Source organism: Cryptomeria japonica, chromosome 4, assembly GCF_030272615.1.
Source record: "Cryptomeria japonica chromosome 4, Sugi_1.0, whole genome shotgun sequence".
Classification (NCBI taxonomy): Eukaryota; Viridiplantae; Streptophyta; class Pinopsida; order Cupressales; family Cupressaceae; genus Cryptomeria; species Cryptomeria japonica.
Genome location: NC_081408.1, coordinates 418,775,651 through 418,801,908, shown reverse-complemented (window position 1 = coordinate 418,801,908; position 26,258 = coordinate 418,775,651). Strand labels below are relative to the sequence as shown.

General features: G+C 35.5%; 1 protein-coding gene across 1 annotated transcript in view; it reads right to left on the bottom strand.

Moving 5' to 3' along the window:
• Window positions 1–18,598, bottom strand: part of LOC131030810 (transcription factor MYB3R-4) — a 96,870-nt gene extending 78,272 nt beyond the window's left edge. Inside the window, exons 1-3 of the mRNA XM_057961728.2 lie at window positions 17,904–18,598; window positions 11,574–11,628; window positions 11,140–11,197 (exon numbers count right to left, since the gene is read on the bottom strand). Of these exons, the coding sequence (XP_057817711.2) occupies window positions 11,140–11,197; window positions 11,574–11,628; window positions 17,904–18,016 (226 nt within the window). The 5' untranslated portion in view covers window positions 18,017–18,598. The remainder of the gene's footprint in view (window positions 1–11,139; window positions 11,198–11,573; window positions 11,629–17,903) is intronic.
• Between the last annotated feature and the right edge of the window lie 7,660 nt (window positions 18,599–26,258).

Here is a 26,258-nt window from a genome sequence, read left to right as displayed (position 1 = left end):
CAAAAGGATAAACATGACATGGCTCACCTAATGCTAAAACTAGCGAACTAAAAAAAGACCACGAAGGTGACTTTATTACAACTACAAGCCTTATCTTCTTATAATTATTTAATATTATTCTAATACCCACCCACCCCCACTTTAACGCTTACTTCACTGAAAGCAAAACATATCAAACCAAAAACACCCTAAACCATGAAATTGCCATTCTTCAAAAGCCTTTTTTTTGTAAATAGACAACATACTGGGGAGAAGAGAACCTCATTTCAGAGGGGGATTATTTTGGAAATCAGAAGTGCACATCTGATTTAAATAGGAAGTGCAGATCTGATTATGAAAGGTTATGTTCCTTTCAAAGGGCATAAATAATGAAGAGTTGCACTCTTTCAAAAAGTGTTAATGGTGAAAGGGTGTGTCTCTTGCCAAAGGGCATGCATGATGAGGAGGTGTGACCTCACCCTCACATTGAGAGATATAAAGGAAAGGAATCAAAGCATCCAGCAGCATCACAATGGATTGGATCAGATCAGAACTGTTATTAAGTACAGGCAGTAGCATCTTTATTCTTGGTGGTAAGCATGGGGATATGCTGAATATGTATGCTTAATATATGAAGCCTGATAATGTTGTTATGCAGAATTTAGTAGTAATATTAATATAGACTGCAATATGTATGACTGTCATACTTAATTTCATATATATTCATAATACATGAGAAGTTAGTATACTTATAGTCTAAATCATGTTATTACTGTCAGTATTTAAAAAGATGGGATTGAGTTGTTTCCAAGAGGGGCATTCTAAATCCAGCCAATAGGATGATTCCCAAGATAGGGTAGGGATCAGCGTCTCGTAAACCTTGAGGGCATAGTCCCAAGATAGGGTAAAGGCTTGGATCTATAAACTTTTAGGGAGTCTATTGAGTTTGGTATCTAAGCGCTTGGCAACATAGTCATCTCCTCCTTCCTTAAAACTGGAGTCGTAACAAGGATTGAACTTTGCATCAAGAATTATGGATGATACAATTAATTATCTAATAATAGAATAATAGCCTAGTATGGTGGATTGACAATTTATTCTCAAATAATTGATAAATTATTTAAAACTACGGAATATCACAGATTTGATTTATGTTAAGGAAAGAGCTAAAAATAGAGTTGTCTCCTAATCAATTTAGTTTAAGTCATAAGTATATTGAAATAAATTAATTACTGTTATAACAGGCCTGAACTTAGTAGGGGACATTACACTCAAACCCTCATAAAGGTGTAGCTCCCAAGCTGAATTCCCGCATTCCCATATTACCACCTCTCCCAACTCCCGAATCACTGATCTCCCAAACCTTTGAACAACAATCTATGCTAAGCTACACTCAAAGAGCTCCATCAAGTTGTCTCATAACCCTCGGAAGGGTATGACTCCCAAGAACACAAACTCCCAAGCTAACTAGGTAACCATCCGTTTTGAGCTTTATCTACACTACCTTCCTACCTATCTTCAAAGTGTGGACTTCTTAAAATAAGTGCAATTCATCATTCATTTTGTTATAGTAATCCTTCCAAGGTCTCTTAGCAATGCATCTAGAGGGTTTCAACAATGCAACAAAGTGTGTCAGCATCAGCTTCAATAAGTACCTTAGCACATTTTAATTCAAGATACCCATAGACAAACTGTGTGGCTACCAAACCTTCCAAGTTTGCTCCATCTTTGTTTGTATCAAGCAAGAGGACATTGAATGCAATTATTAGAGTCAAAGTTTGAAAACTTGGACTTGGCGTGGACTTTGCAGCCCAAAAATTGGACTTGGACTACAGACTCAACACGGAATCGGCAAAAAACTCAACTAGGACTTGGCAAAAAAGACAACCATATTTTTACCCAAAAAAAAATCATTTAGAGCACATAAAAGCCCAATTTGACTATCAATTTGTCATAGTTCAAACATTACACATCATATGATCTTCAAACACACAATATTTAAAATTTCATAATTCATACTCATAGTTTCAAACTTTCAAATGTATACCAGCATCATAAATTTATAAATGTTTGCATATAATGATATGTCAAAATAAGAAAAACAACCAGATATAATCTACATCTTCCTCTTTCTACTTCTAATGTAACTCAATTTGTTAGGCCTCAAACTAAAAGGTACTACAGTATCAAAGTAATGACGAATTGTTTCTTCAACATTGTCTTTTTGGATCTCAAATGCTCCTCTTCTCCTCAACTTCCTTTCCTATTTTGGTGTTCAACCCTGTTTTGGTAAAATTGGATTAAAATAAAAGTGAAGGAAAAGTCACCTTTTTAGGTTTTTTTACCTCCCTAGTGGCACCCAAGCAGACCCAAGAGTCCATGCCCAAAACTCAGGAGTTTGAGTCTAGGACTCAAAGAGTCCTGGGGGGGAGACTCGAACGAGTACTCCCCGGAACTCTTCCGAACTTGCCTTGGGAGTCTGGAGAACTCTGGAGAGTCCTCAAACTATGATTAGAGTAAATGCTACTACTATGGTACTACCTCATTGCAAAAGTAGAAATCCTTTGATGTATCCATCTCCTTTCATTTAGACTAACTTCATTAGCCTTGTTATGTTGTGTAGGTTGATTCTACACTTTAAGTATATACAACAAAGCAGTCTTCCCTTCATTGCCAAAACCCAAGGAAAATATCGTGACCTCTTTTCTCTACAAGGCCCAATCAAACATAAACATTTTTAATCTCTTCTCAAATCCTAGCACACATTTCAAGGACAACCTAGCTGCAAACTGTAGAAAATCTGCTCATAAAACCCGTAGTCATAAATTTGATGAGCTCTATTGCTGGAAAATGTAAAAATAAGGAAATTTGTGCCCTAGCTGTGAAAAAAATCTGCAAAGGAAATATCAAAACCTTGTGCCCTGGCCACAATTTCAGAAGAAAGATCATGGGGCCCGTGATTTGAAAGAAAGAAAAAAATGGCAACAGTTTATGCAAGGCGACTTGCAGAAATAACAAAAGAAAAATATGTTGCAGTTATGGGTCCAAAAAGGCGTGCAACTTTCTGTTGTTTGACAACAATTTTCAAAGATATCAAGGCAAGATTTTTCCAGAAAAAAATTTGCAATTTTGGACAAGAAAAAATTGTGATTTCTAGCAAACAAATGACACAACTTTGTAGAGGAAAAATAGATGAGATTGTGAAAAAGCATTTACAAAAACCCTTAGCGTAATTTCCACGATTTTTCCAAAAAGTGACACACTAAAACAAACAAAACCCTTGCAAATTCCTTAAAAAAAAGGCTGCAAATTATACCAAAAACAGCCTTTTTCTTGCAACTAGTAAAATCACATGACCCCTTGCTCTGATACCATATTGTAAAAATTAAGATAACACGATATTTCAATATTCTATTAATAACGTATGGAATAGACGATGAGTGAAAAGGAGCAATCAGGAAGCATGTGAAATGGAGCAAACAACACGCACAACAATGGCTTGGGTGAGCAAGCTACAACGAATGGCATGCATGGTAGGGCTTTGGAAGCCGATGGCCTACCGTAACTAGAGTCCTATGCTAAGATGGTGTCCAAAAGAGAGCCCTTTGATCCTCTAAAATCTAGCTCTAATGGTCGAGTGCAAATCTCTGACAAACCTAGTTGTCGATCTTTGACCTCACTCATTTAGGTGCCTTTAGGCATGAGCAGAAGAGTTTCAGACTATGCAAAAATATCTTCAACCCCTTTCATTGCTGTAGCAACTTCTGCAAATCCCAAATTTTGAAGGATTAGATTATCTGGCGACAGACCTCAGGCTGATTGTTCCAGTGAAGGTTACACCTTCTAGGTGATCTGGAAAGAACATCTCCTTCTCTCTGGAACCTCTGCCACTCTCCCAAAATCTTGCCTCTTCTTCCTCTTTTTTTCTTGGTGATACACAGGTTCCTCTAGATCCAAAGTGTATCAATTTTCATATCTCAAATGACTATGTTATGATATCTCTTTGAATATCAGCTCTCAAGTTTTGGTTTCCAGAACTATGTGGAAACACCCTCCTATAGATGACTTTTTGGATTGGTGCAAAAGTAAATTGGAATAACTTGAAGACTCCCACAGTGGATTTGCTCGATCATGGTCTCTTTCTTGTTACCTTCCAATCTACAGATAATTGCAGGTTTGTTCAAAACAATGGACCTTTGTTTTTTGGAAGAGCTGATTTATTCATGACTTCTTGGTCTCCTTTTTTTGACCCTGCTAATGTGATAATCACTTCCATCCTAATTTGGCTATATTAATAATCTTCCTTTGATCTTGAGAAACTCTGGAATCATTGAGTCTTTGATTAATCAAGTTGACATTTTCATCCAAATTGATGAGGATTCTCTAAATGCCTCAAGAAGATTCTCTAGAATTTGTGCTATGATTGCCATATCCAAACCTTCAACACATGATCCATAGTAATTCCTCTCATGGCTCTTGGAAGCTATTTATCAATTATGATGGCCTTCCTGATCACTGATTCAGATGCAACCGAATTGGGCACAAAATTGCTGGCAGTTGTGCTATATTTTTCTCTAGCCTCTGTGCTTTCAACCTCAAGAAATGGATCCATAAAGCTGGTAGCCCCAGCATTGACTTTGTTTGGCAGAGTCTTGGAATTTTCATGAATCCCCCTATTCTTTCTTCCCCTATTGATGAGGACGTTGGGCTGTGCTCAAAGCCTTCAAACTCTCTAGAAGTTGTGGCTATAGATCATTTGGTGAACTCACAAGATTTTAAGAAATCCCCCAATGATGCCATTCAACACTGCAACATAGATTTTAAGAAATCCTCCAATGATGCCATTCAACACCACAACATCCATATCTCAGATGATAAAGATTATCTGCATACTTTCTCAAAGAATCATGATGTTTTTTAGGACCAGGTCAATGCCTTGACATGCACCAATATTTGCAGCATTTCCCAGACTGCGAGTAAGATCTTGAAGCCCAATATTTTAAATCCTGGCAAGCACCACAAAAGGAAGTCTGAGGCTGAAAAACTAAGAATGGAAGCTCTGGATTCAATTGATAATGGATCTCAATGGACCATGGAAGCATTCCTTACTACACGCAAATGGAAACAAATGCTGATTATTATTTTTCCAATGAATTCTCTTCTCTCTTTCCTTTATTTGCTCCAAGTATCTTCGGGTCTGAAGCTTTCTTCTATGTTTGATATGTCTTTTTTATGGGAATGGGCCCTAATCCCACAACTTAACAATCAAAAAAAAATATTCTATTAAATAACAGGATGACAATTATAAATAGGTTCATCTCCTTATATAGAGATTGGAGGATTAAAACCATGCAAACAGATAAACATGACATAACTCATATAACGCTAAAAATAGCAAACTAAAAGAATATAAAAAAAAACACTTACCACTAGGGTAGCTTTATTACAACTGTAAGCCTTATCTTCTATTAATTATTTAATATTATTGACTATTCTAATAGGATAAGGAAGACTTCCAGCACTATTATGAAGCAATTTTTAGGATGAGGATCATATCTTCAAGAACACAAAAAAGAGCAGGAATTAGAGATGATGGTTTTCCTAGAGATGAAGAAGAACAGTTTTTCATCCTAGGTACAACAACCATGTCCTAGGTAATAATAAGCAAGATTACCAAACAAAATTGCAAGACTTTAGCAAGCAGAAAGGAAGTAAAACAGAAGCTGAAAATTTAAGGATGGAAAATCGTGATTAGAAGCAAGAGGAAGAAAACTTCAAAACATTAGTGAGTCAATAAGTCTTGGCACAAGCAACATAGTCCTTCAATTGGGATTGGGTACCAAGGATTTGGATGATATCTTAGGGTTGTTTAGTCTTTGTTTGTTTTCAGTTATGCTCGGATTCTTAGTTTTTAGTAGGTTTCTTAACGTAGTATAGTAAGTACCTTTTGGAAAGCCTCTAGATTCCCTTTGTAAAGGACTGCGTCCTCTTAGCCAACTTGATATTTTTTGGATCAATTATTACTATAAAAGAGAACCCTAATCCCTCATATTATTGTCCAAACCATAAAAAAAAAACAATTCTATTGAAAGAATAAAAAAAACAATACCTTTAGGCAATTCAAAAAAATATGTCTAAAAGACAACTTTTATAAACTCTTCTAGCCATGCAAATACGAAAAACCAAGTCTAATCATGCTGGACCAGCAAGGTTGTAGGGAACCACTTCAGTCAAGAAGGTGAGTAGCAACTTGGAGATGAGAAACAAACATAAAAACATGGTGTTTTCATGCAAAAAGGTCAAGAGGGACTCTGAGGTGACCCAGCACCTCAAGAGTCTCCGTAGCAATTTGCAAAGTTGCATCCTAAGTAGAAAGCAATAATGGGAAATTTGCCACTTTATCCAAGTGGCAAAAACATCATCTAATAAAGCCAACACCCAGCTATCATGGTTAATGCAAGATTGTGAGTCTATCAAAAGCGGCAAAAATGTCACCACGCAAGCAGAGTGGAATACTAAGGGCTCTAACACTTGAATTGACTCATTCAGCATTCGTTCTTCATTTTGGCATCATGGGAGAACAAAGGAGTAGCATATATGTAATACCCTTTTTGGGAATTACCCTAAATTTTGCCATAGAATCATAAGCTCAATAAAAACAAGGAACATAATATAATTAGAGATATAGCTTTTACCCAAAGCAAGATAGATTCTAGTTGAGACCCTACAATCGTGTTAGACAATTATTAAAAAATACAATTCATAATATCAATTATTACTGCTAGGGTTAATGAACATATATTCACAACCATCTTAATCATATGATATCTATAATTCATTATTTGGGTTCAACTATAATGGGCTTGGATAAGGGGACATGATAGGGTGCCTGAGGCAATCCTCTCGCTAAGCCCAAGAGCGGATATACCATCCCTCTTGGCCCCATGTAGCCTTCTGCCATCCATCCTTCATGAAGTGGTGTACCTAGTGAGAAAGCTTGTACCTACCCTCCCTATTCGTGCCACCTTATTCGTCCTCCTATGATTGAGACTCCTTTGAATCCATTCCAACAATCAACCATTGTAGAGATTGGAGGGGAAACTACAATAGGGTTCTAGGAGCATCCTTCCCATCTAAGCCCAGAGGCAGGATACACCTTGCCCCCTTTGGCCTCATGTGGCAGGCCACCAACCATCCACCATGAGGTGGTGTACTTAGAAGAGGACCTCATATCAGTTTTCTCCCTCCTTGTATTCCCTCACTAGCTTCATCATGATTGATTGCAGCAATTTGATGAATAGACAAGGAAATCCAAATATTTCACTTCCCACAACCATCATGGGGATTGGGGAGGATAACACAAAGGGTGCCCAAGGCCATCCACAACTAAGCCCAAGGGTGCGGAGCATCCAACCAAGACAACTCGACCCCTTGGCCCACGAGTGGCAGGAACATCCAACCAACACAATTCCATCCCTTGGGGTGGTGTACTTAGAGGGGACCCTATATCAGTTCTCCCAAACGCGTCTCCTTCTCACCCACACACGATTGTTTCCTTGGGAGAATAAATAAATAAATTAAGAATCTAGAATGATTAGCATTTCACATAAGAGACTATATATTAGATAATATCTTCATCATGCATACACTAAGCATATATCTCACGCATACCACAAATGAACAAGAATGCTATTGCCTGCAATTAATCGTAATTTTATATCTGATATAAGTGCCTGATTGCTGGTATTTTATGAACTGATCTGCTCCTTATGAGCACCAATGCTAATTGAATTGATTTTCTTTCTGCTTCCTCCATCAGGATCCTCTTGCCTTTATAACTTCATGTCTCTTGAAGAGAGATAACTGTTGGAGGTTGCTGTTCTTAAGTGATGGACACAACCCTTCTTAACAATGCCTTTTCATAACCCAAACCAATCGCTGCATTTAGGTGTCTTAATCGCTGTTAGTTTGATTGCTGTTGGCATAACTTAATCGCTGTTCATAAGAAGAGTGTTGCTTCCTTTATATTAATTATTGTCCCTTCTTAAATTGGAATCACTGTCTAATTGTTGCTTCTAATAATCGCTGCTGTTTGTTAAGGTAATCGCTGTTCTCTGCTCCTTTATTTAGGATAATCGCTGCCTGTCCTTTTTTTTATGATGCCTTTTAGAGGTAATCACACCTTTCTTAAATGCATGCCCTTTGTCTCTACTTCAAGGAGTCGGCTCTAGGCAAAATACATTTAATTTAACCCAAACACCAAACAGGTCGGCTAGAAAAGGTAATAAACTCAGTTGGCCCTTTTGAATTTCCATTAGTTATGTCACCTAGGGTTATTTGTAAGGTCGGCCTCCTTTGAGTTTTCATTAATTTATTGCCTTAATGTCATCTATTTAACCTGCAATCTGTCTTACAACGCAGGGACATGACAATGTAATGTGTAAAATCGAAGTTGGACAGGTTGGCTCATGTCGGAACATTCTTTTTTCATCTTCTTTGTGAGATTGCAAGTGCAGAAGACAGGATTTCTGAGCTGCAAAGTTTTCTAGCAGTTGTGGAGTATTGTACATGTTGTAAGGTTCTAATTAACCATGATAATGATATAACAACTGTATCATCCACTGGGATAGTGGGATGAGGAGCACAATGCTCACTCTTGCTGAAGTTTTTACCCTTAAGGGTTTCTCCAAGTTAATTTGTGTATCAGTGTTTATGTGTATTTTTCCTTGCAAGTTTATGCTCGATTTTCCTGTTTCCATTGCATTTACATCATGTTGAACATATGGTTCTGCATAATGCATCCTCTTAAGGTGTAGAGAAAGTGGTTAGAAGGTTGTTTGTTGAGTTGACAAGTTGACATCTATTTGAGCTGATCTCATTAAGACTATCACCTGGGTGTTCAGGGATCACATACCTACTTTCTACTAAATAAAATAATAAAAGAAAAATCTCCCACCCTCTAGACCCTAGGCACCCCCACGCTCCATTTTCTTCCCACACTTTTTCCATCATTTTCCAAGCCATTTCATAAAGTGACAATTTTTTCGTTCCAAATCTAAGTTGCCAAATTCTTCCAGAATATCTCAGGGTTCCGGTTTGGTTCTGCAGAAATTCTGGTCCTTAACAAATTCCAAATTCGCAGCAAATTCTTCCAGGGTCCCGAATTTGCCCTGTGGGTTCACTGAGAAGGACCTAGGGAGAATTTTGGGGAATTCGCAGCGAATTTAGGTGCTAAACACGTTTTTTTAATTTTTTTTAAGTTTTTTTATTGCCTATTTTGGAGTTGATGATGATGATTGCTAGTACCACAGCCAGCGGCACTGTTTGTGCTTCTAATTTGCCACAGGAGGATGATATGTTTGATGACTTTTGATGATATTTGTCATTTGATCAGTGATGGCTGATTGTTAATGTTGACATTATTATTTTTTAACTGAAATATTGATATGGTGGTGTATTTTGGCATTTTGCTATGTTATTTGCCATTTGGACTAAAACATTAATATATATGGTGGTGTATTTTGCTATGTTACTTTACCATTAGTCTATTAGCATAGTTGACACTTGACAGTAGTGTATTATGAATTCATTTGCTGCTGCATATATATGTATATTTTTTTTAATAAGTTTTTGTACGGATGAACCCATCCCCAAAAAAATTTGAACGAATTTGTGAACCAAAATCTCGAACCAAAATCTGAATCTGAACCAGGACCGGCAACTTAGTTCCAAATCACTGAAAATAAGTTTAGAATATATAATTTAAGCTCAAGTAAAGAAAGTCATTAAAAAAAAAAAAAAAAGCTTCCGAAAAATCCTTAAACATAAAGGAAAGTCCATTGATAAAACAAAGTCAAAAGCAAGAAAAGTTAACATTTTAAAAGTTATTTGTCCATCTTTCATGCATAACATAAGTGGTTATTAGCAACAAATGAAAATGTTGACTAATGTTAAAGCTTTAAATTAATGGTGAATTTTTTCCCCATAGAATGGAAAAGACATTTTTTGAGACAACATAACTTGGTTCGCACTAGGAGGGCTATTCTTCCAAAGTTAGTATGCATAACATGGTTTGATGTAGGATACTAGATCACTTAATGTAGAATTCAAAAGTCGGTTCATGACACTATGTAATTCCCATATAGATTGATCTCAAGAGTTTGATTATGTGTGTAGATGTTTTCACAATTTATCAGAGTCATATCAATTATCATATTCTACAAGTGCTCTAAGGTTGAAGTCAATTCAATCAAGAAGAATATGTTATATGCCTAATCTTATCTTGATTAATTCTTAATTGTTGTTACCAAGTAACATGAATTCTCACCTTGAAAGGATGTGGTCGTATCAAAAATGTCCCTTAATGAATTTAAATAACCTACCACCTTACTCATTCATCCATACCTTTCTATTCTTATATTTCTATTATATATTCAATATGAATTTATTACATATTTATCGTGCATGTACATAGTAGGTACATAACAGTTGCAGACCATATCATTGCCTGATAACCAATGCCTTGTAAATAGCCTTATATTTATGTGGCTCTGAAACCAATACTTGATCAAAAATAAATAGAGAAAAGAGTCGTATCGCATTTGAATCCTGGCGGATCTTTATAGTGGTAAACCAGATGAATCTTACTGCATACAAGCCAATCTCCTATTGGAAGCACATCATTCCAAGTCAGATAAGCACTTCAACATCAATATTACCTAGTGATTCTACAGAAATATTTTTACCGGTTTATTTTGGATTTTAATTTTATATTTTACATTTTGCTTGGTTATGGCAAGACATGTCTGGAGACTGCCATACTTTTTTTCTCACCAATTTAATAGGAGATCTGGAGTGAAAGAAATACCGAAAAGGATTGCCACATTGCATTCTCAAGTACAGGGATGTATCATCTGTATTTTTCTACACAGATATCAATGACAAGAAGTCTTTCTCAAAGTATTTTGCTCAATCCCTATCTCATATCACCCCACTTAAATAACAGTTGTTGAAATGACAATTCTTTATTAGAAAGTGTATTTCAAGTTCTTGAGAAACATGTTCACAAAGTGAAATGAAATAAGCAAGAAAGAGATACGACACTACCCAAACGAATATGAAAGGATTAAGTTGAAAAGCCAGTCGAAAAGAGAGCAATACCTATTTTCTTCCAATTCTTTCCCTTGTAGCACTGAACGGCTCTCCTCAAAATCTCATCCTGCAATAAAATTCAGAGCATACAAAAGCTAGATTAGCCTTGACATCTAGAAATTGCAAAAAAAAATAGGCTCAAATGAATGAAAGGGATGACGGAGACATTAAAAGTGTCAAAGGAAGCCTTTTGCCACAGAAAGAATCATGGATCTCAAATACGATTACAAATAAAAATCATAAAATTCCTACGGAAAGATTTTACAAATGAAATCCATTTTAGGTTTTTTAAATATATTATGACCTTGAAGCCTTGACAAAACTTATTCAATTAGTGACAAAAAGCATCATGCATACAATCCTGCAATTTCATGGCTTATAATGCGTACTCCACAAGAGTGAAAATAAATTAAAATGATTTCATAACACATTTTGCAAACTACCTCTTCTGGTGTCCAGCCCCCCTTAGATGAACGCCTTGTAGGACCGCTTGTCCGCCTAGCAAGTCAAAAATTCAACTTGTTTAGAATTTGTGCCCATAAGAGTTATGTTACATGCCTATTAAGAGCCAATATACTATGCCTAGTTGTTAGAGGACATTTTAACCTGCCTTTTGAACTAGTTAACATTTTAATTTTGGTAAGTTTGAGAGAAGATGAATAAAAGTGTTTGAAATATACTGAATTATTATATACTCGAAAATATAATCAATCAAAATTTTACTGTCACAATCACAAATGCTAGATTATAAAGGTAAAAATTTGTCTCCTCTACAAAATTAAATGCAATGTCTTTCTTTTGACGACAAACTACCCAAGATAGGCCAGCTTGACATGTTAGATTTTATGCCTTATCATTGCCTGCATGGAATATAAGAATAGTCTTTTACGATTTAATTTCATTCTCTTGTGATGAATCCAATGGTGTGGCTCAAAACATTGGAAATGGTCAAAAACTTTGACACATTTATATTCAGAATAACTACTAAAATGTAGCACTGCAAACACAACCTCAAAACCTTAATATAATTTTATCTAGAAGCCATAGTAACAAATTTGTAGTTTTCTTCTTCATTTCAAAAACTCTGGACAGACTACTCATCAAAGTAGTTGACCTCAAGCAATAAGGCCTTTATGCAAAACAATCTACAAGCATGGTGTAGTTAAAATTAAATCAAATTACAAATGAAGAGAGATACTGTGGTGGAAGTGTGCACAGGTATATTGACAATTATTCCTTTGCATACCTTAACAAAGTAATGAATAATATATTTCTTAGAAAAGGAAGATTTGAGTGAACAAGTTGAAGCTCACTGAAACGGACTATAACTCAACAGAAAGAAAAGATTAGCCCTCAATTAAAGAAGAGGACCTGTAGATTTATGCGTTCTCATTAATATTACTGGCAGTCTCTTATCACTAATTAGTTGATGTGACTGCCAAAATCATAGTCACATAGAGTCCATGAGATCCTGCACAATAGAGAGAAAGAAAAGGCAAGGTGGGAAGAGCTGGACCCACTCTTTTCTATTCTTCTTATAAGCTCTGATCATTAACGATGCAAAAAATCTGCTTCATTTCCTCATTTAACAGTAATCGTGTAAAAAGAATGCCACAATGCCAATATGATTCATCTGTTTTTTATGAAAAGGGAAAGGGTCTACATAATATTGCACGGAAAAAATTTCAAGCCACTCTTCTATTTCAGTTTGTAATTATGAATAAATGCATGTGGGTTTTTGGCCCATGAGGCCATGCACTGGAGACTTTCTGCAATCTCAATGCCCTGTTGTTTCTAGCTAATGGAAGGAAGCTACAGGTGTGGCAAAATCTTCATTAAAATTTGCTCAGGCTTTTAGCCAGATCCTAATGTCCAGCTTTAGAATTATGGTTGAGTGGCTGGAAGAATCCTTTTAAGGAATAAAACTGCACAGATGAGCAAATGTCTACCATAATGCTATTAGATATGTCCCTTTCTTTCTCAGTAATTGTTCCAAGTTTTAGTCAAGGCAATGCTTTGAGTATGATTCTAGTACTTCATGCTAAATAATTTTGATGGAATCTGTTCTTACTATTCTCCCTATTTGCCAATGAAAAGTTCCGGGTAGACGTGCATTATGACCATTTTAACATATCGTATTTCCTAAATTCTAGCTGTATACACATGTTTTCATTGAAGCGCTTCTTAAGCAAATAAGAGTGACACACTGACATGTGATCCTAATTGGCTTTCCTCTCTATACATGTCATAGGTCACTTATCCTTAGGTATACTTGGCAAGGATAAGATTAAAATAAAGGATATTGTATCATATTTTTTTAACTTACCTAGTTTTATTCACTACAATATTCACATCTATGTCTTTGAGTGTTAATATGTAACAGTTTGATTGCCAAGGGCATATAACTGGTTTGGATTCTGAGCACCAATAGAGAGTCAGAGAATAAATGCTGGAGACGAGTATAGAAGGAAAATGATTCACAAGACCATAGGTAATGAATGTTCAAGAATAAAGTCATGACTCAGTAATTCCAAGTTCAAAGGTTTGGTTTCTTAAAGTTCAAACTCAAAGATGATGTAAGCTCATCCCAATTTAGGAAAAACAAGCAACTATGCTTTGATCTCAAGAGGAACAACATAATCACTTAGAGGACAACAAAAAGAAAGCATTAGGATATCCTCACTGATAAAACAAATATAAATAAAAGATTAAAACTTTAACCTCACAATTATACAACTCTTATCTGTTGTTACTTGTATTCTTTTAGTTTGAGTTGGTCAGGCTCAAGGCTTAACTGAATTCTTGCACTTTATTAAGAATGATTTAACATTCATCTATCACTAGTGAGAATCAAATGGTCGTGTCCACTTCTGTACAAATCCACTTGTATTAAGCTTTGCAAAAACAGCTACAGAAACATTTCATAAGTAGATACACAAAGAGACTTCCCTCGAAACTCCAGAAGTTAACCATCCACTTTTCAAGGATCCATGCATCAGGCCATTTACATTTAAATTTGCAAATAACTGCAAGTTCTGAAAAAGAATGGAAGCTTGAGTTTACTAGTTATTTATCCTGAGCAGCTGATATAGCAGATGCAGATCCTCAAATGTATTTTTTCTATAACCAATCTGTGAGATGACAACTGCAAGCACATTGTCTGAAAATCGCATAACTTCTCTTAAGAGACACAAAACAACACCTCATTTGGGAGTTCCTAAAACATGCTGCATCAAAGCTTGTTAAAAACATTTCTGAACAGAAAGACTGTGCTTGTTTGATTTACTTGATTGATAAGGGCTCTCAGCAGATCTAAAAGGAGCACTGACATACTCTTTCTGCAAACAACCAAAACTTTGAGAGACAAATATCAATATCTATATACTGTTGTTAACAGGGAGGAAGAATGTTAAATCGAGATTCAAGGATTGTTTGGATGAATATGAGAAAGAAGAATATATTTATCTTCTTAAGGGAATTTATTTTTGTGTCAAACCTGTAAAATAGAGAGTAATGTTCAAAGTTCCGATCTGTGATTTAATTTGAGTGACTGATTAGCAGAATCCTTCTAAAACTTTTAGATGTCCTCAATCAACATTTCAAGTGTATAATGGGTACTTAATGTGCTCCAATATGAGCAGACTCAATTAGGTTCTCTTGGAGCATAAGGAATACAAGGGCTTATCCACAGAGGAAGTTGGCCATATAGAAAGTAAACTGTAGTAAAAGCAGAAGAGCATTGGTAATGATTAATCTATGTGCATGTGCATCAAATTAAAATAGACCAGAAGCTATGCGATTGGCCAAGTTGAGAAGCCTCAGCAGACTTCTATGGTGGAAAATCATAAAAGTAAACCTCCACAAGAGTAATGAAAATCGTATTTGTTAAAGTTTAAACATTGAATGCATATTCAAATGACTCTTAACAGAAAAGACCACTCTAAACAAGTGCCAACCTACCTAAATGAAGATAATATCTTATTAGAATTACACATCAAAAGTGACTCCAAGTGCAACGATTGCTCACTAAGCAAACTATTATGAAATAGTAAAACTGATAATAATACATAGCAACAACTGGAAATTGTCATCTCAGAAAACAATCTCTCCCAGTCAAGGATCCCCTAACCCTAAGTATCTCGGGGAAAAAAAGATTACGATAGTAAAACATATGTTTGGGAATTAAAAGATCATAGGAAAAAGCAAAATTAAAGGTTTCTACTTCAACTGCTTTTTTTCTTCTTTTCTTTTTGCTTTTTGTTTATTACAGGTGGAGTTTGGAAATGAACTGTAATTAGCTTATAAAGATAATTTGATAACTGAAATGAAACACAGATGCCTCAGCCATATAATAAAGATGTATCATTCAAGCGAAGTTGTATGACAAATATTTTACTATTTCCCCATACATTGTAGGATGAGTTAAAACAATACTATAAAAACAAAATACAGATATAAGTGTTTTAAAGGCAAAAAAAAAATTAAATAGCTTGAGAATTGACCAATTTGATGACTTTATAAAGAATCTTGACTTGGATCTCACCATATCACAAAGATGCTTATGTCATGTCAATAAACAAAAGAACATTAGACAAGCCGTTGATTTTGAATTGGAAGAAGTTAATCGATTGGCCTGCTCCACAAAGACACATTTGAACTTTCCAACAAGAAAAGGTCGAGTGCCTAACCCCATATTACATCTTGACCAAGGAGAACGCATGAGAACAGTGGCAAGCCCTGACTCATGGTTGATGTCTGACTACAAAAGTCTCATAAACCAGTAAAACTATACGAACTACTGCAAACTAACACTAGTACAGACTCAGAGATTCTGCCTTTTAATTCAAAGACTCAATTTATGCATCCTCCGAATTACCCCAAGTTCAAACAACCAATAGCTTCATAAATTGGACCCGCTTGATGCTTCATAATGAACATAACAATAAAAGTTAAAAACATGACACTTGATTGCTGCATCTAATTCAGCACTTGAAATATGGTTTTAGTGTTGAAAATGCAAGTATCCAATATAAAGAGGCAGGCCAAACTTTTGTCCAAAATTTTGCACCTAAGGCTTGTTCAGATATGCTAAAGTAGGTTTTTTCCACTTGTTTATTTCAATTTCATTATATCCTTGTTCTTTCTATGTTAAGAAACTAGAATATTTACAATTCAATATTGAATACAAAATCAAACTTATGGACAATAATGGCATTATACAGTATGATACAGTGCAGTTTTTTCCTTAAGTTGAAAACATTATAATTCATGGCACACATCCCTGAAAAGTGGATGCTTCCTCAAAATGACATAAATATTCTCTCAGAAATAGGTAACATTTTGACCACATGCATCTACTGAAAATTTTGTTTTTTTTTGTCTCCCAATTTCCTTTTGGAAACTGTAAAAACCAAAAATGAAGTTTCCCTTTTTCCGCTGAAAAGAAACGCTCCACCATTCATGATACAGAAAGCTTTCATCCTTCCTAATAGCTAACACATTTGCAAGAACAAAGATTACAAAAAATTGCACAAATAATCATAAGAACCACTAGTATTGGTCTAGTCATCATAGTGGCAATGACCAATGGCACATCTACTTGGTCAAATATTAATGCAACTTAATATTTTCTACAGAATCCATGAATTATTTTATTAGAATTAATATAGATTATTATTTTCTGGCAGAGAACAGCTTTTAAATGCCCACTAAAATTATGGAGCTCTTAAACCATGTAATCGTCTATGCATGATATTGAGATCAAGTTCACAACAGCTGACTTTTCTTATTAAACTTCCAAAAATGATAAATTTCTCTGTTGTGAGTCATTACTGCAGTGCCATATTCTCTCCACTTCCATCCTAACCATGCATATAGGGCAGTGCCATAGTAAATGCTGCCACACATCATATCTTATTGCATTAGGGAGGTCACCGGGGCAGTTCTTGTATAATGTTGGGTGCAGGGAATCCCATAGTGTATGCCACTACACCTCATATCTTATTGTATGTAGGGAAGTCACTGTGGTAGTACTTGTATGATGTTGTGTGTAGCTACCACGCGCAGTTCTTGTATGTTGTTGTGTGTAGGCCATCCTGGCCATATCTTGTTTCGTTTCATCATTTATGGAAGCTTGTTCGCAGATGACTTAATATTTCTCTCATTCTTCCACTTAGAAGCCTTTTCCAGGTAATCCACAGATTTTATACAATAATATTTATCTTCCTGGTTGGCAAATTGTTAAGGGAAACTATGATTTAGTGACTTTAGCTTGTAGTTCACACAATTGTCTGCATTGACTCTTGATCGTCAAGTCACTAATTCCCATTCAATTATTGCATTTTATGAACACAAATATAAAGAATGAAAGTCCTGATTCGAGAAAATGCAGTTAAAGCATCGTCATTCTGACATGTTACTCTTCATTGTTATGAGATTGTTTTACTAGGATTAACCTCATAATCTTGAGTCAATCTTCATGAACTCGTATATTAAAAACCCATCTCTAATTAGCATGAATGGTCCAATTAATATTGATTGCATCTAACTGAGTTCACAGGGGTGAAGCACGGGAACTTCCAATGGAGTTCCCTGTCCCTGACCCAATCTAGCTCAAAGATGGTTAACCATGGATTTTCTCAATCGACATGATTGTGATCAATTTGCTGTTTCTTTGATGTTTGAGCTAAAGTGCAAAACAGTCTGTAATCTTGTTTCTGGCATTTTTAGTAATTCGTCATTTGCTAGCATTTAAATAAGAATGATGAACTCACCCGTGTACAGGAGGCAATTTATCGAGTGCAGTGCTGTCGCCGCTGTCTGAGAGGGAAAGAGAGGAGGTAGAGGCTCCATTTCCCCGTTTAGTTTTGGCAGTGGCACCGGCCATTTCTTCTTCCTGTGTTTCACTCCAAGCTCCTACATTATCTAATATCAGATCCACTTCAAGCCTTCCAAAGATTCCTTTTGAGGGTGCTGCGCCCACACAGAAGAGCCCAGGCTTTAAGCTAATGCAAAGTATCCAACCCTAGATTAGAGCAGGCAGCTATGCGCCTCCGTATGCCACTTTAAATCGCCTAAACAAATTGGCGTAGAAATGACAGGTTCAGAGCGCTGCTAGGTCCTCTCCATGGATCGATCTGTGAGCATTAAGAAACCAATCCATCAACAATGTAAGGTGATTATCTTTTGGCAATACAGCTTTGAATGCTGGAAAAGAAGCTCGTCCGCTTAAATGCTGTGCGAGTGGCGACGACGAAGCTCCTTTGGCCTCGTCGTGGAGGACGTATGGCCGTATGATTCAGCTGGACTAGTAAGTAAGCCTTTATGTGTCCATGTCACTCCAGTCTCCGCCTGCTGCAGCTTTAACGGAACGGGACGTAACGGGCGAAGAGAAGAGAAGAGAAGGGCTTGTTTGTATTGAAACTTGAGAATGTCTCTCGTTCCGTTCCGTTAGTCCCGACTCCGTTCTCCAGAAAGTTTGAACCTCAAACTTCAAACGGCACTCTTGTCATTGTCTTTGACCAGGATTCCATGGCCGACCGGGCATTGGTGCTGACTCATCACTACCTACATGGATCTATCTATATATCTTAAATTATGCTTCCTCGTTGGAATTTCTCTCTATTCAAATTGCATTTTCCCTATGTTATGGCCTTCTTTGATTGGAGAGTTTAAAATTTATTCCATACTATCATTATATTATATTATATCTTTACTAATATTTTTTTAGATATAGGTGATAGATTTTTATTTTCTTTATTCATTATTCTAAATTTAATTTTTAGAGAGTGCATGTAGTCCAATTAAATATTATCAATTTGAATCTTTATTTTTTAGCATTTAAATGCAAATAATTAAATATTATTGATTTATTTCTTCTAGTTATTGTGAGATAAGCTAGACATTAGTAAAGATCATTGCTATAAAGCATTTATAAGAGCTTGGCCTCCCTCCCTCCTAGGGAAGACTAAAGTTGAACTTTGACAAGGCATCACAAATAAACCTCAGTCGTTCTAGTTGTGGCTTCATTATCAAAGATCACAATGGAATTTCTCTATGGCTAGGAGCAATCAAGATCCTTGATGGATCGAACAACTAAGCGGAATTCAACGTTCTTTATGAGGGACTGAAATGGTTCAAGAAACAACATATGCCACACTTGACATCAAAGGAGATTCAAAAATCATAATGAATATTGTAACATCGAACACGGATCCCAGTTGGAAATTTCAGTCATGGCTCAAAAGTATCAAGGACCTACTTGATAAAATCTCAGATTATACACTCAAAAACATCTACTGCAAAGCAAATATGGTGGCAAACTCTATGTCTAAAGCTGCCCTTGAACAAAAGAAAGTCAGATCACAAACAATCTTAATGTCTGGAACGACATCCAATGTATTATCGAGAAGGAACGAACATGGTAATATCATGACACCTTGCCTATGACCCAAGACAATTGCGCTAGATATGATGCAATTCAATAGAGCAAGTCGATAAGACTTCATAGTTCAATCTCTCGTAAAATGGCAAGTTCATCCGCAATTTTAGATGTCTATCATATGCAAAAAAATATGGAGAGGAAGCTTCCAAGTTAGGGAGACCATGGCCCCAATGAGGCGAGGCCTAAGTAAAAACGGAATGAACACATATGCTCACATTGTCCACTCCAACATGGATTTGTCGACCCCGCACGGATCAAACAGCTTCAAGAGGCCTTTGAAGCCATTCATATTTTGTTACATACTTTATGTAACTAAGTGTAGCATTATAAATTGTATCCATATACAATTTTGTCCTCACCTTGGCATTGTGTCTTTTGATGCTTGATGTCCACTTTGATTTTGCTCACAACTTCTGAAAACTTGCATTTTCACTTCCTCTTCTATCTCTTGTCCAATATTGAGTCCTGATTCTTAGGACCAGGGTGCTTGGATGTCATCGTTCTAGCTTAGGACCAAGGCACCAAACCGCCCTGGTTATCTCAATCAAGACCCAAATTTGGCACCTACAACAGTCACATCAAATGAGAAAGAATTTAGGTCCCATGTCAGTCTGTTCCATAAACTCAAATAATTTTTAGGCGGCTAAGTATAAAAGGAGGCTTACCCCTCTCATTTGAAATCTAAGAACCTAAATCAAGATCTCAGTTACACTCTAGCGAATTCTAGTGATCAAGCAATCAAGCGCTCATCAAGCATTAAAGGAGAGGTTAAGTCAAGTTCAAGCATTTAAGATGGCATCCATGGTCAAAATTCCATGAAGACATTCTACATGACATCCTAAACCCTTGTGTGAGGATTCAAGCAAACTTCATCAAGGTATCAACTTCAATTACAAGAATTCAATTTTAGATCTAGCCTTTCCTTTAAAAGGAAAGCATCTTGTTACAATTCAATTCTATTCCCTTTACAATTATCATTTCGATTTCAAGGTTAATTCTTAAACCAGGGTTTGACCCAAGGCAAACCCTTATCCACAACCCTTTTACTCTCTCTATCTCTATGTAGGAAATTGATTCAAGAGCTACTATTGAATATTCTAATAGATTTGACAACAAGTTCAAATTTTGAAGGAGCGAAAAGCGGAGGACCAGGGCAACCTACCACCTTGGTCCCAAGAATACTGCACCTAATCTTCTAATAGTGGCTCCAATGCATCTTCTAGATCCAATAAAGATCCCACTTGCTTGTCCATGAGTTACAAGACCAAGGTGACCTACCACCCTAATCCCGACAATTCAACCTGAATATTTAGCAAGAGGTTTTGATCTTATTCTTCATCTTAGATTTTTGTTTGTGGCTTTGTTTGATATATTTAGCATTTTGTTATTACTATTTCAGTTCAATTATCCATTGCTTTGCGCTAAACTTTACAGTTCAAATCAAATTTCAACTCAAAAGACGAAGACAAAAAATAGGTAAATTTAATTAGTATTTTAGCCCTTTTCCTAGTTGAATTGTGGATAGATCTATTGAATTTACCCCCTCTTTCAATGTAATGGATAATTTGGTAAGATTGGTGGTTTTATTATCTTAATTGGTGCAACCCTAATTTTACCACCAAAACATTTTGGTGAATCCCACTTCCTTCATGCTTATTTATGAATTATTGTCTCAAATCTATTTGTATGCACTTAAACATTAATATTTGCACTTATAGATCACATATGCAATTGAATTACATAAATTTAAAGGTTAATTTCATAAAAACCCTAATTTATTCTTCTAAAATTGACTTGTGGGTTGCATAATTTTTCAATTGTATTTTCAGATAAGATTGCTATGACATGTTATGTTCAGATTTAGATGCATTTAGTGTTCAATAACATAATTTACATTGTTTAATTCATTGGTTAATCAATCATTTTACCAATAAATTGCAGTGCTTAATCATAGTTTACATTTCCAATCAATTATTCCCTCTTTGTGCATGAGTTTTGTTACCCTTCGTCCTACATACAATATTTTAGTGAGAGAATTTGTAGGCTTAGGGCTTCCCAAGGTTTAAATACTGAGGATATGGAGCCCCAATTGACTAAACTATTCCACGTGAATGTGGTGCTTCCTCTAATCCAACAAATGACATACCTAATATTACATAGCCCCACTTACCTCACACTTCTCGTGATGAGGATGAATCACTAACTAGGGATACTATTGACCAACTGGAGAAGATTGATAATAAGTTTGAAAATATTCAATAATGGATGGGTCAACAATACTCGAATAGTGATGCAATCCCCTTGATTGAAGGATTGAAAAGAATAGTTCAAAGTGATAAGATAGGTGTGGAATTATTATGTGGTCTTTCTCATATTATTGATACCAATATTATGACAATCAAAAGTTGTGTCAAAGTTTTTGGTTACTCTCAACCTACTAGCCAGGTTAACCATTACATTCCTATGCCTAAATCTTTTCCTAGTGTGCCTACATTTTCATCTTCTATCGTGACTAATTCAACACAAAATGTTAATCTAACACATATTAGTCATGGGGGAAATCCTATTAATCAAATTCTTACATACCTCCTTCAGTGAGTCTTCCATTTGTTTCACAACCATCTCCCATGTCAACATACCATAATGTTCCCCCTCCTTATTCTCAACCTCCACTTACTTACAACAATGTTACTCGTCCATCACAATCCAATATGTCCAATTTCAATTCATCCACTGAAGCAACTCTTAATAACTTATCTCAAATTGTTTCATCCTTAACACCAATTGACTTCTTTAACTCAATCCAAATGTAATGTTCCCATATTTGATGTAACGAGCACACCATTCGATGAGATTGTTGCAAGGTTCCTTCTAAGCATATGGAAATTCCTCAATTAGAGTTATACAATGGAAAAGGTGACTGCTTAACTCATGTGAAGACATTTCAAACCTTGTGTAGTGATTTTTATCATGATCAAAGACACATGGCAAAATTATTTACTCGAACCTTTAGAGATAAAGCCTTGCAATCATTTTGTTCTTTGTCTCCTTATTCCATTACTTCTTTTCAATAGTTGACTAATGCTTTCATTTGACAATTTAAAAATAACAAAATAACACTAGTCATATGATTACTTTAACTGATTTGATTCATTTTAAGCAAAGAATTAAAGAAAAAGTGATTGATTGTATTGGTAGATATAAACATTGGCACTCACAAATTGCTTATTGTGTGCCTAATCAAGATGTTCAAAGAATTTTTATTGCTAATTTACAAAAGGATATTAGAGATAAGCTTTTATTTTCTAAGTTTAATTCTTTTAGCAAATGTGTACAATGTTTCATAATTATCAACATCAAGTGAGTCAATTTGAATCATCCTTTTTAATGGCTCTGGTTGATAACATCAACACTCAAGTAGCAACCATGACACTAGGTGTTACCCCTTTATCCAAATACTTTAGAAAATAATTAACTCCTCTTTTTTAATCTTTGCATAATATAATGTTGAGATTGATGGTTTCTAATGTGTTGCAACTTCCTCGCATCAAACCAATTGACCATTCTAAACCATTGCTAGCTTCCCATGATCCTAAATCTTTTTGTCAATACAAATTATGCTTCCTCTATTGGAATTTCTCTCCATGCAACTTGCATTTTCTCTATGTTATGGCCTTCTTTGATTGGAGAATTTAAATTTATTCCATACTATCGTTATAGTATATTACATCTTTAATAGTATTTTTTAAGAGATAGGTGATAGTTTTTTTTCTTTATTCATTATTCTGAATTTAATTTTAGGGAGTGCATGGAGTCCAATTAAATATTATCAATTTGAATCTTTATTTTTTAGCATTTGAATTCAAATTAAATATTATTGATTTCTTTCTTCTAGTTATTGTGAGTCAATCTAACATACATTTGTGTTGTCTTATGTGTTATGTTGTTAGTTATATCTAAAAGCATATATTAACTTATTTGACATTAAGATTAAAATCATCTAAAATAATCTAGAAATCAATAAAGAGCATTGCTATGAAGCATTTATAAAAGCTTCCCCCCTCCCCCTTCGAAAGACTAAAGTTAAACTTTGACAAGGCATCATAAATAAACCTTGTTCGTTCTGGCTATGGCTTCATTATCAAAGATCACAATGGAATTCCTCTTTGACTAGGAGCAATCAAGATCCCTAGTGGATCAAACAACGAAGAGGAATTCAATGTTCTTTATGAGGGATTGAAATGGTGCTGGAAACATCATATCACCGCACTTGACATCAAAGGAGATTCAAAAATCATAATAAATACTTTAACATTGAATATGAATCCCAGCTGGAAATTTCAGTCATGGCTTAGAAGCATTAAGGACCTACTTGATAAAATCTCAAATTGTACACTAAAAAACATCTACCACAAAGAAAATATGGCAGTAGACTTTTTGTCTAAAGCCACCCTTGAACAAAAAGAAAGTCAGATCAAAAACAATCTCAATGTCTAGAACGACATCTAAAGTATCATCAAGAAGGAACAAACCAAGTAATATCATGACACCTGGCCTATGACCCAAGACGATTGCAAAGGATGTGATGCAATTCAATATAGAAAGCCAATAAGACTTCATAGTGCGATCTCTAGTAAAATGGCGAGTTCATCCGCAATTTCAGATGTCTACTATATGTAAGGAAACATGAATAGGAAGCTTCCAAGTTAGGGAGATCATCACCCTAATGAGGCAAGGCCTAAGTAAAAATAGAACGAACACATATGCTCACATTGTTTTCTCCAACATGGAAACATGGACGTGTCTACCCCCGCACAGATCAAACAACTTTAAAATGCCTTTGAAGCCATTCACATTTTGTTACATACTTTATGTAGCTAAGTGTAGCCTCATAAATTGTATCCATATACAATTTTGTCTTCACCTAAATCTCACCTTGGCATTTTGTCTTTCGATTACTGATGTCCACTTCGATTCTGCTCACACCTTCTGGAAACTTGCATTTTCACTTCTTCTATCTCTTGTCCAATTGTTGAGTACTAATTCTCAGGACCAAGTTGCTAGGATGCAATGGTCCTAGCTCAAGACCAGGGTGCCAAACTATCTAGCCCTCTCAATCAGGACCCAAATTTGGTACCTACAACGATCGCATCAAGTGAGAAAGAATTGAGGTCCCATGTCGGCTTGCTCCATAAATTAAAATAATTATTAGATGGTTAAGTATAAAATGATGCTTACCCCTCTCATTTGAAATCTAAGAACCTAAATCAAGATCTCTATTACACTCTAGCAAATTCAAGTGATCAAGCAATCAAACACTCATCAACCATTAAATGAGAGGTTAAGTCAAGTTAAAGCATTCAAGATGGCATCCATGATCAAACTTCCATGAAGGCATTCTACATGACATCCTAAACCCTTGTGTGAGGATTCAAGTAAACTTCATCAAGGTATCGACTTCAATTACAAGCATTCAATTTCAAATATAATATTTCCTTTAAATGGAAATCATCTTGTTGCAATTCAATTCTATTTCCTTTACAAATATCATTTCAATTTCGTCCAAGGGGTTGAGCTTAACTGGTTAAAACACTGGGTTCTCACTGTGGAGACCCAAGTTCAATTCTCAATAGGGACATCTGAAGTGGAATTCTAAGTTGTGACTCTTGGCCTTCCATAGGATGGGAAAGGTCTTGGGGTCAATCTAATCAAACATAATAATAATAATAATTCAAAGATATGTAATGGGGATGGCCCCCCCTACTGTGTCCCCACTGGTTCATAGCTCCAGTCAAAAGCTATTCAGGCTTCGACCAATTATCGATAAAAATATATATATATATATATATATCATTTCAATTTCAAGGTTAATTCTTAAATCGAGGTTTGACCCAAGGAAAACCCCTATCCACAACCCTTTTTCTCTATCTCTCTATGTGCAGGAAATTGGTTCAAGATCTATGATTGAAGATTCTGACAAAATTGACGATGATGAACAGGTTCAGATTTTGAAGGAGCGAAAAGCGAAGGACTAGGGTGACCTACCACCTCGATCCCAATAATATTGTACGATCTTTTAACAGTGGCTCCAATGCATCATATTGATCCAAAAAAGATCTCACTTGCCTATCCAAGAGTTACAGGACCAAGTCGACCTACCACCCCAATACCGACTCAACTTGAATATTCAACAACAAGTTCTGATCTTATTCTTCTACTTAGATTTCTATTTGTGGCTCTGTTTTATATCTGTAGCATTTTGTTATTACTGTTTCACTTCAATTATCCATTACTTTTTCCTAAACTTTACAATTAAAATCAAATTTTAACTCAAAAGAGCGAGACAAAAAATAGGTAAATTTAATTAGTATTTCAACCCCTTTCCTAATTGATTTGTGGCTAGATCTATTGAATTTAGCACCTCTTTCAATGTAATGGATAATTTGGTAAGATTAGTGGTTTTATTATCTTAATTGATAAAACTCTAATTTTACCACCAAAACATATTGGTGATCCTGACTTCTTTCATGCTTATTTATGAATTATTGTTTGAAATCTGATTTGCATGCACTTAAACATTAATGTTTGCACTTATAGATCACATGTGCAATTGAATTACATAAATTTAAAGGTTAATTTCATAAAAAAAAAATCCTAATTTATTCTTCTAAAATTGACATGTGGG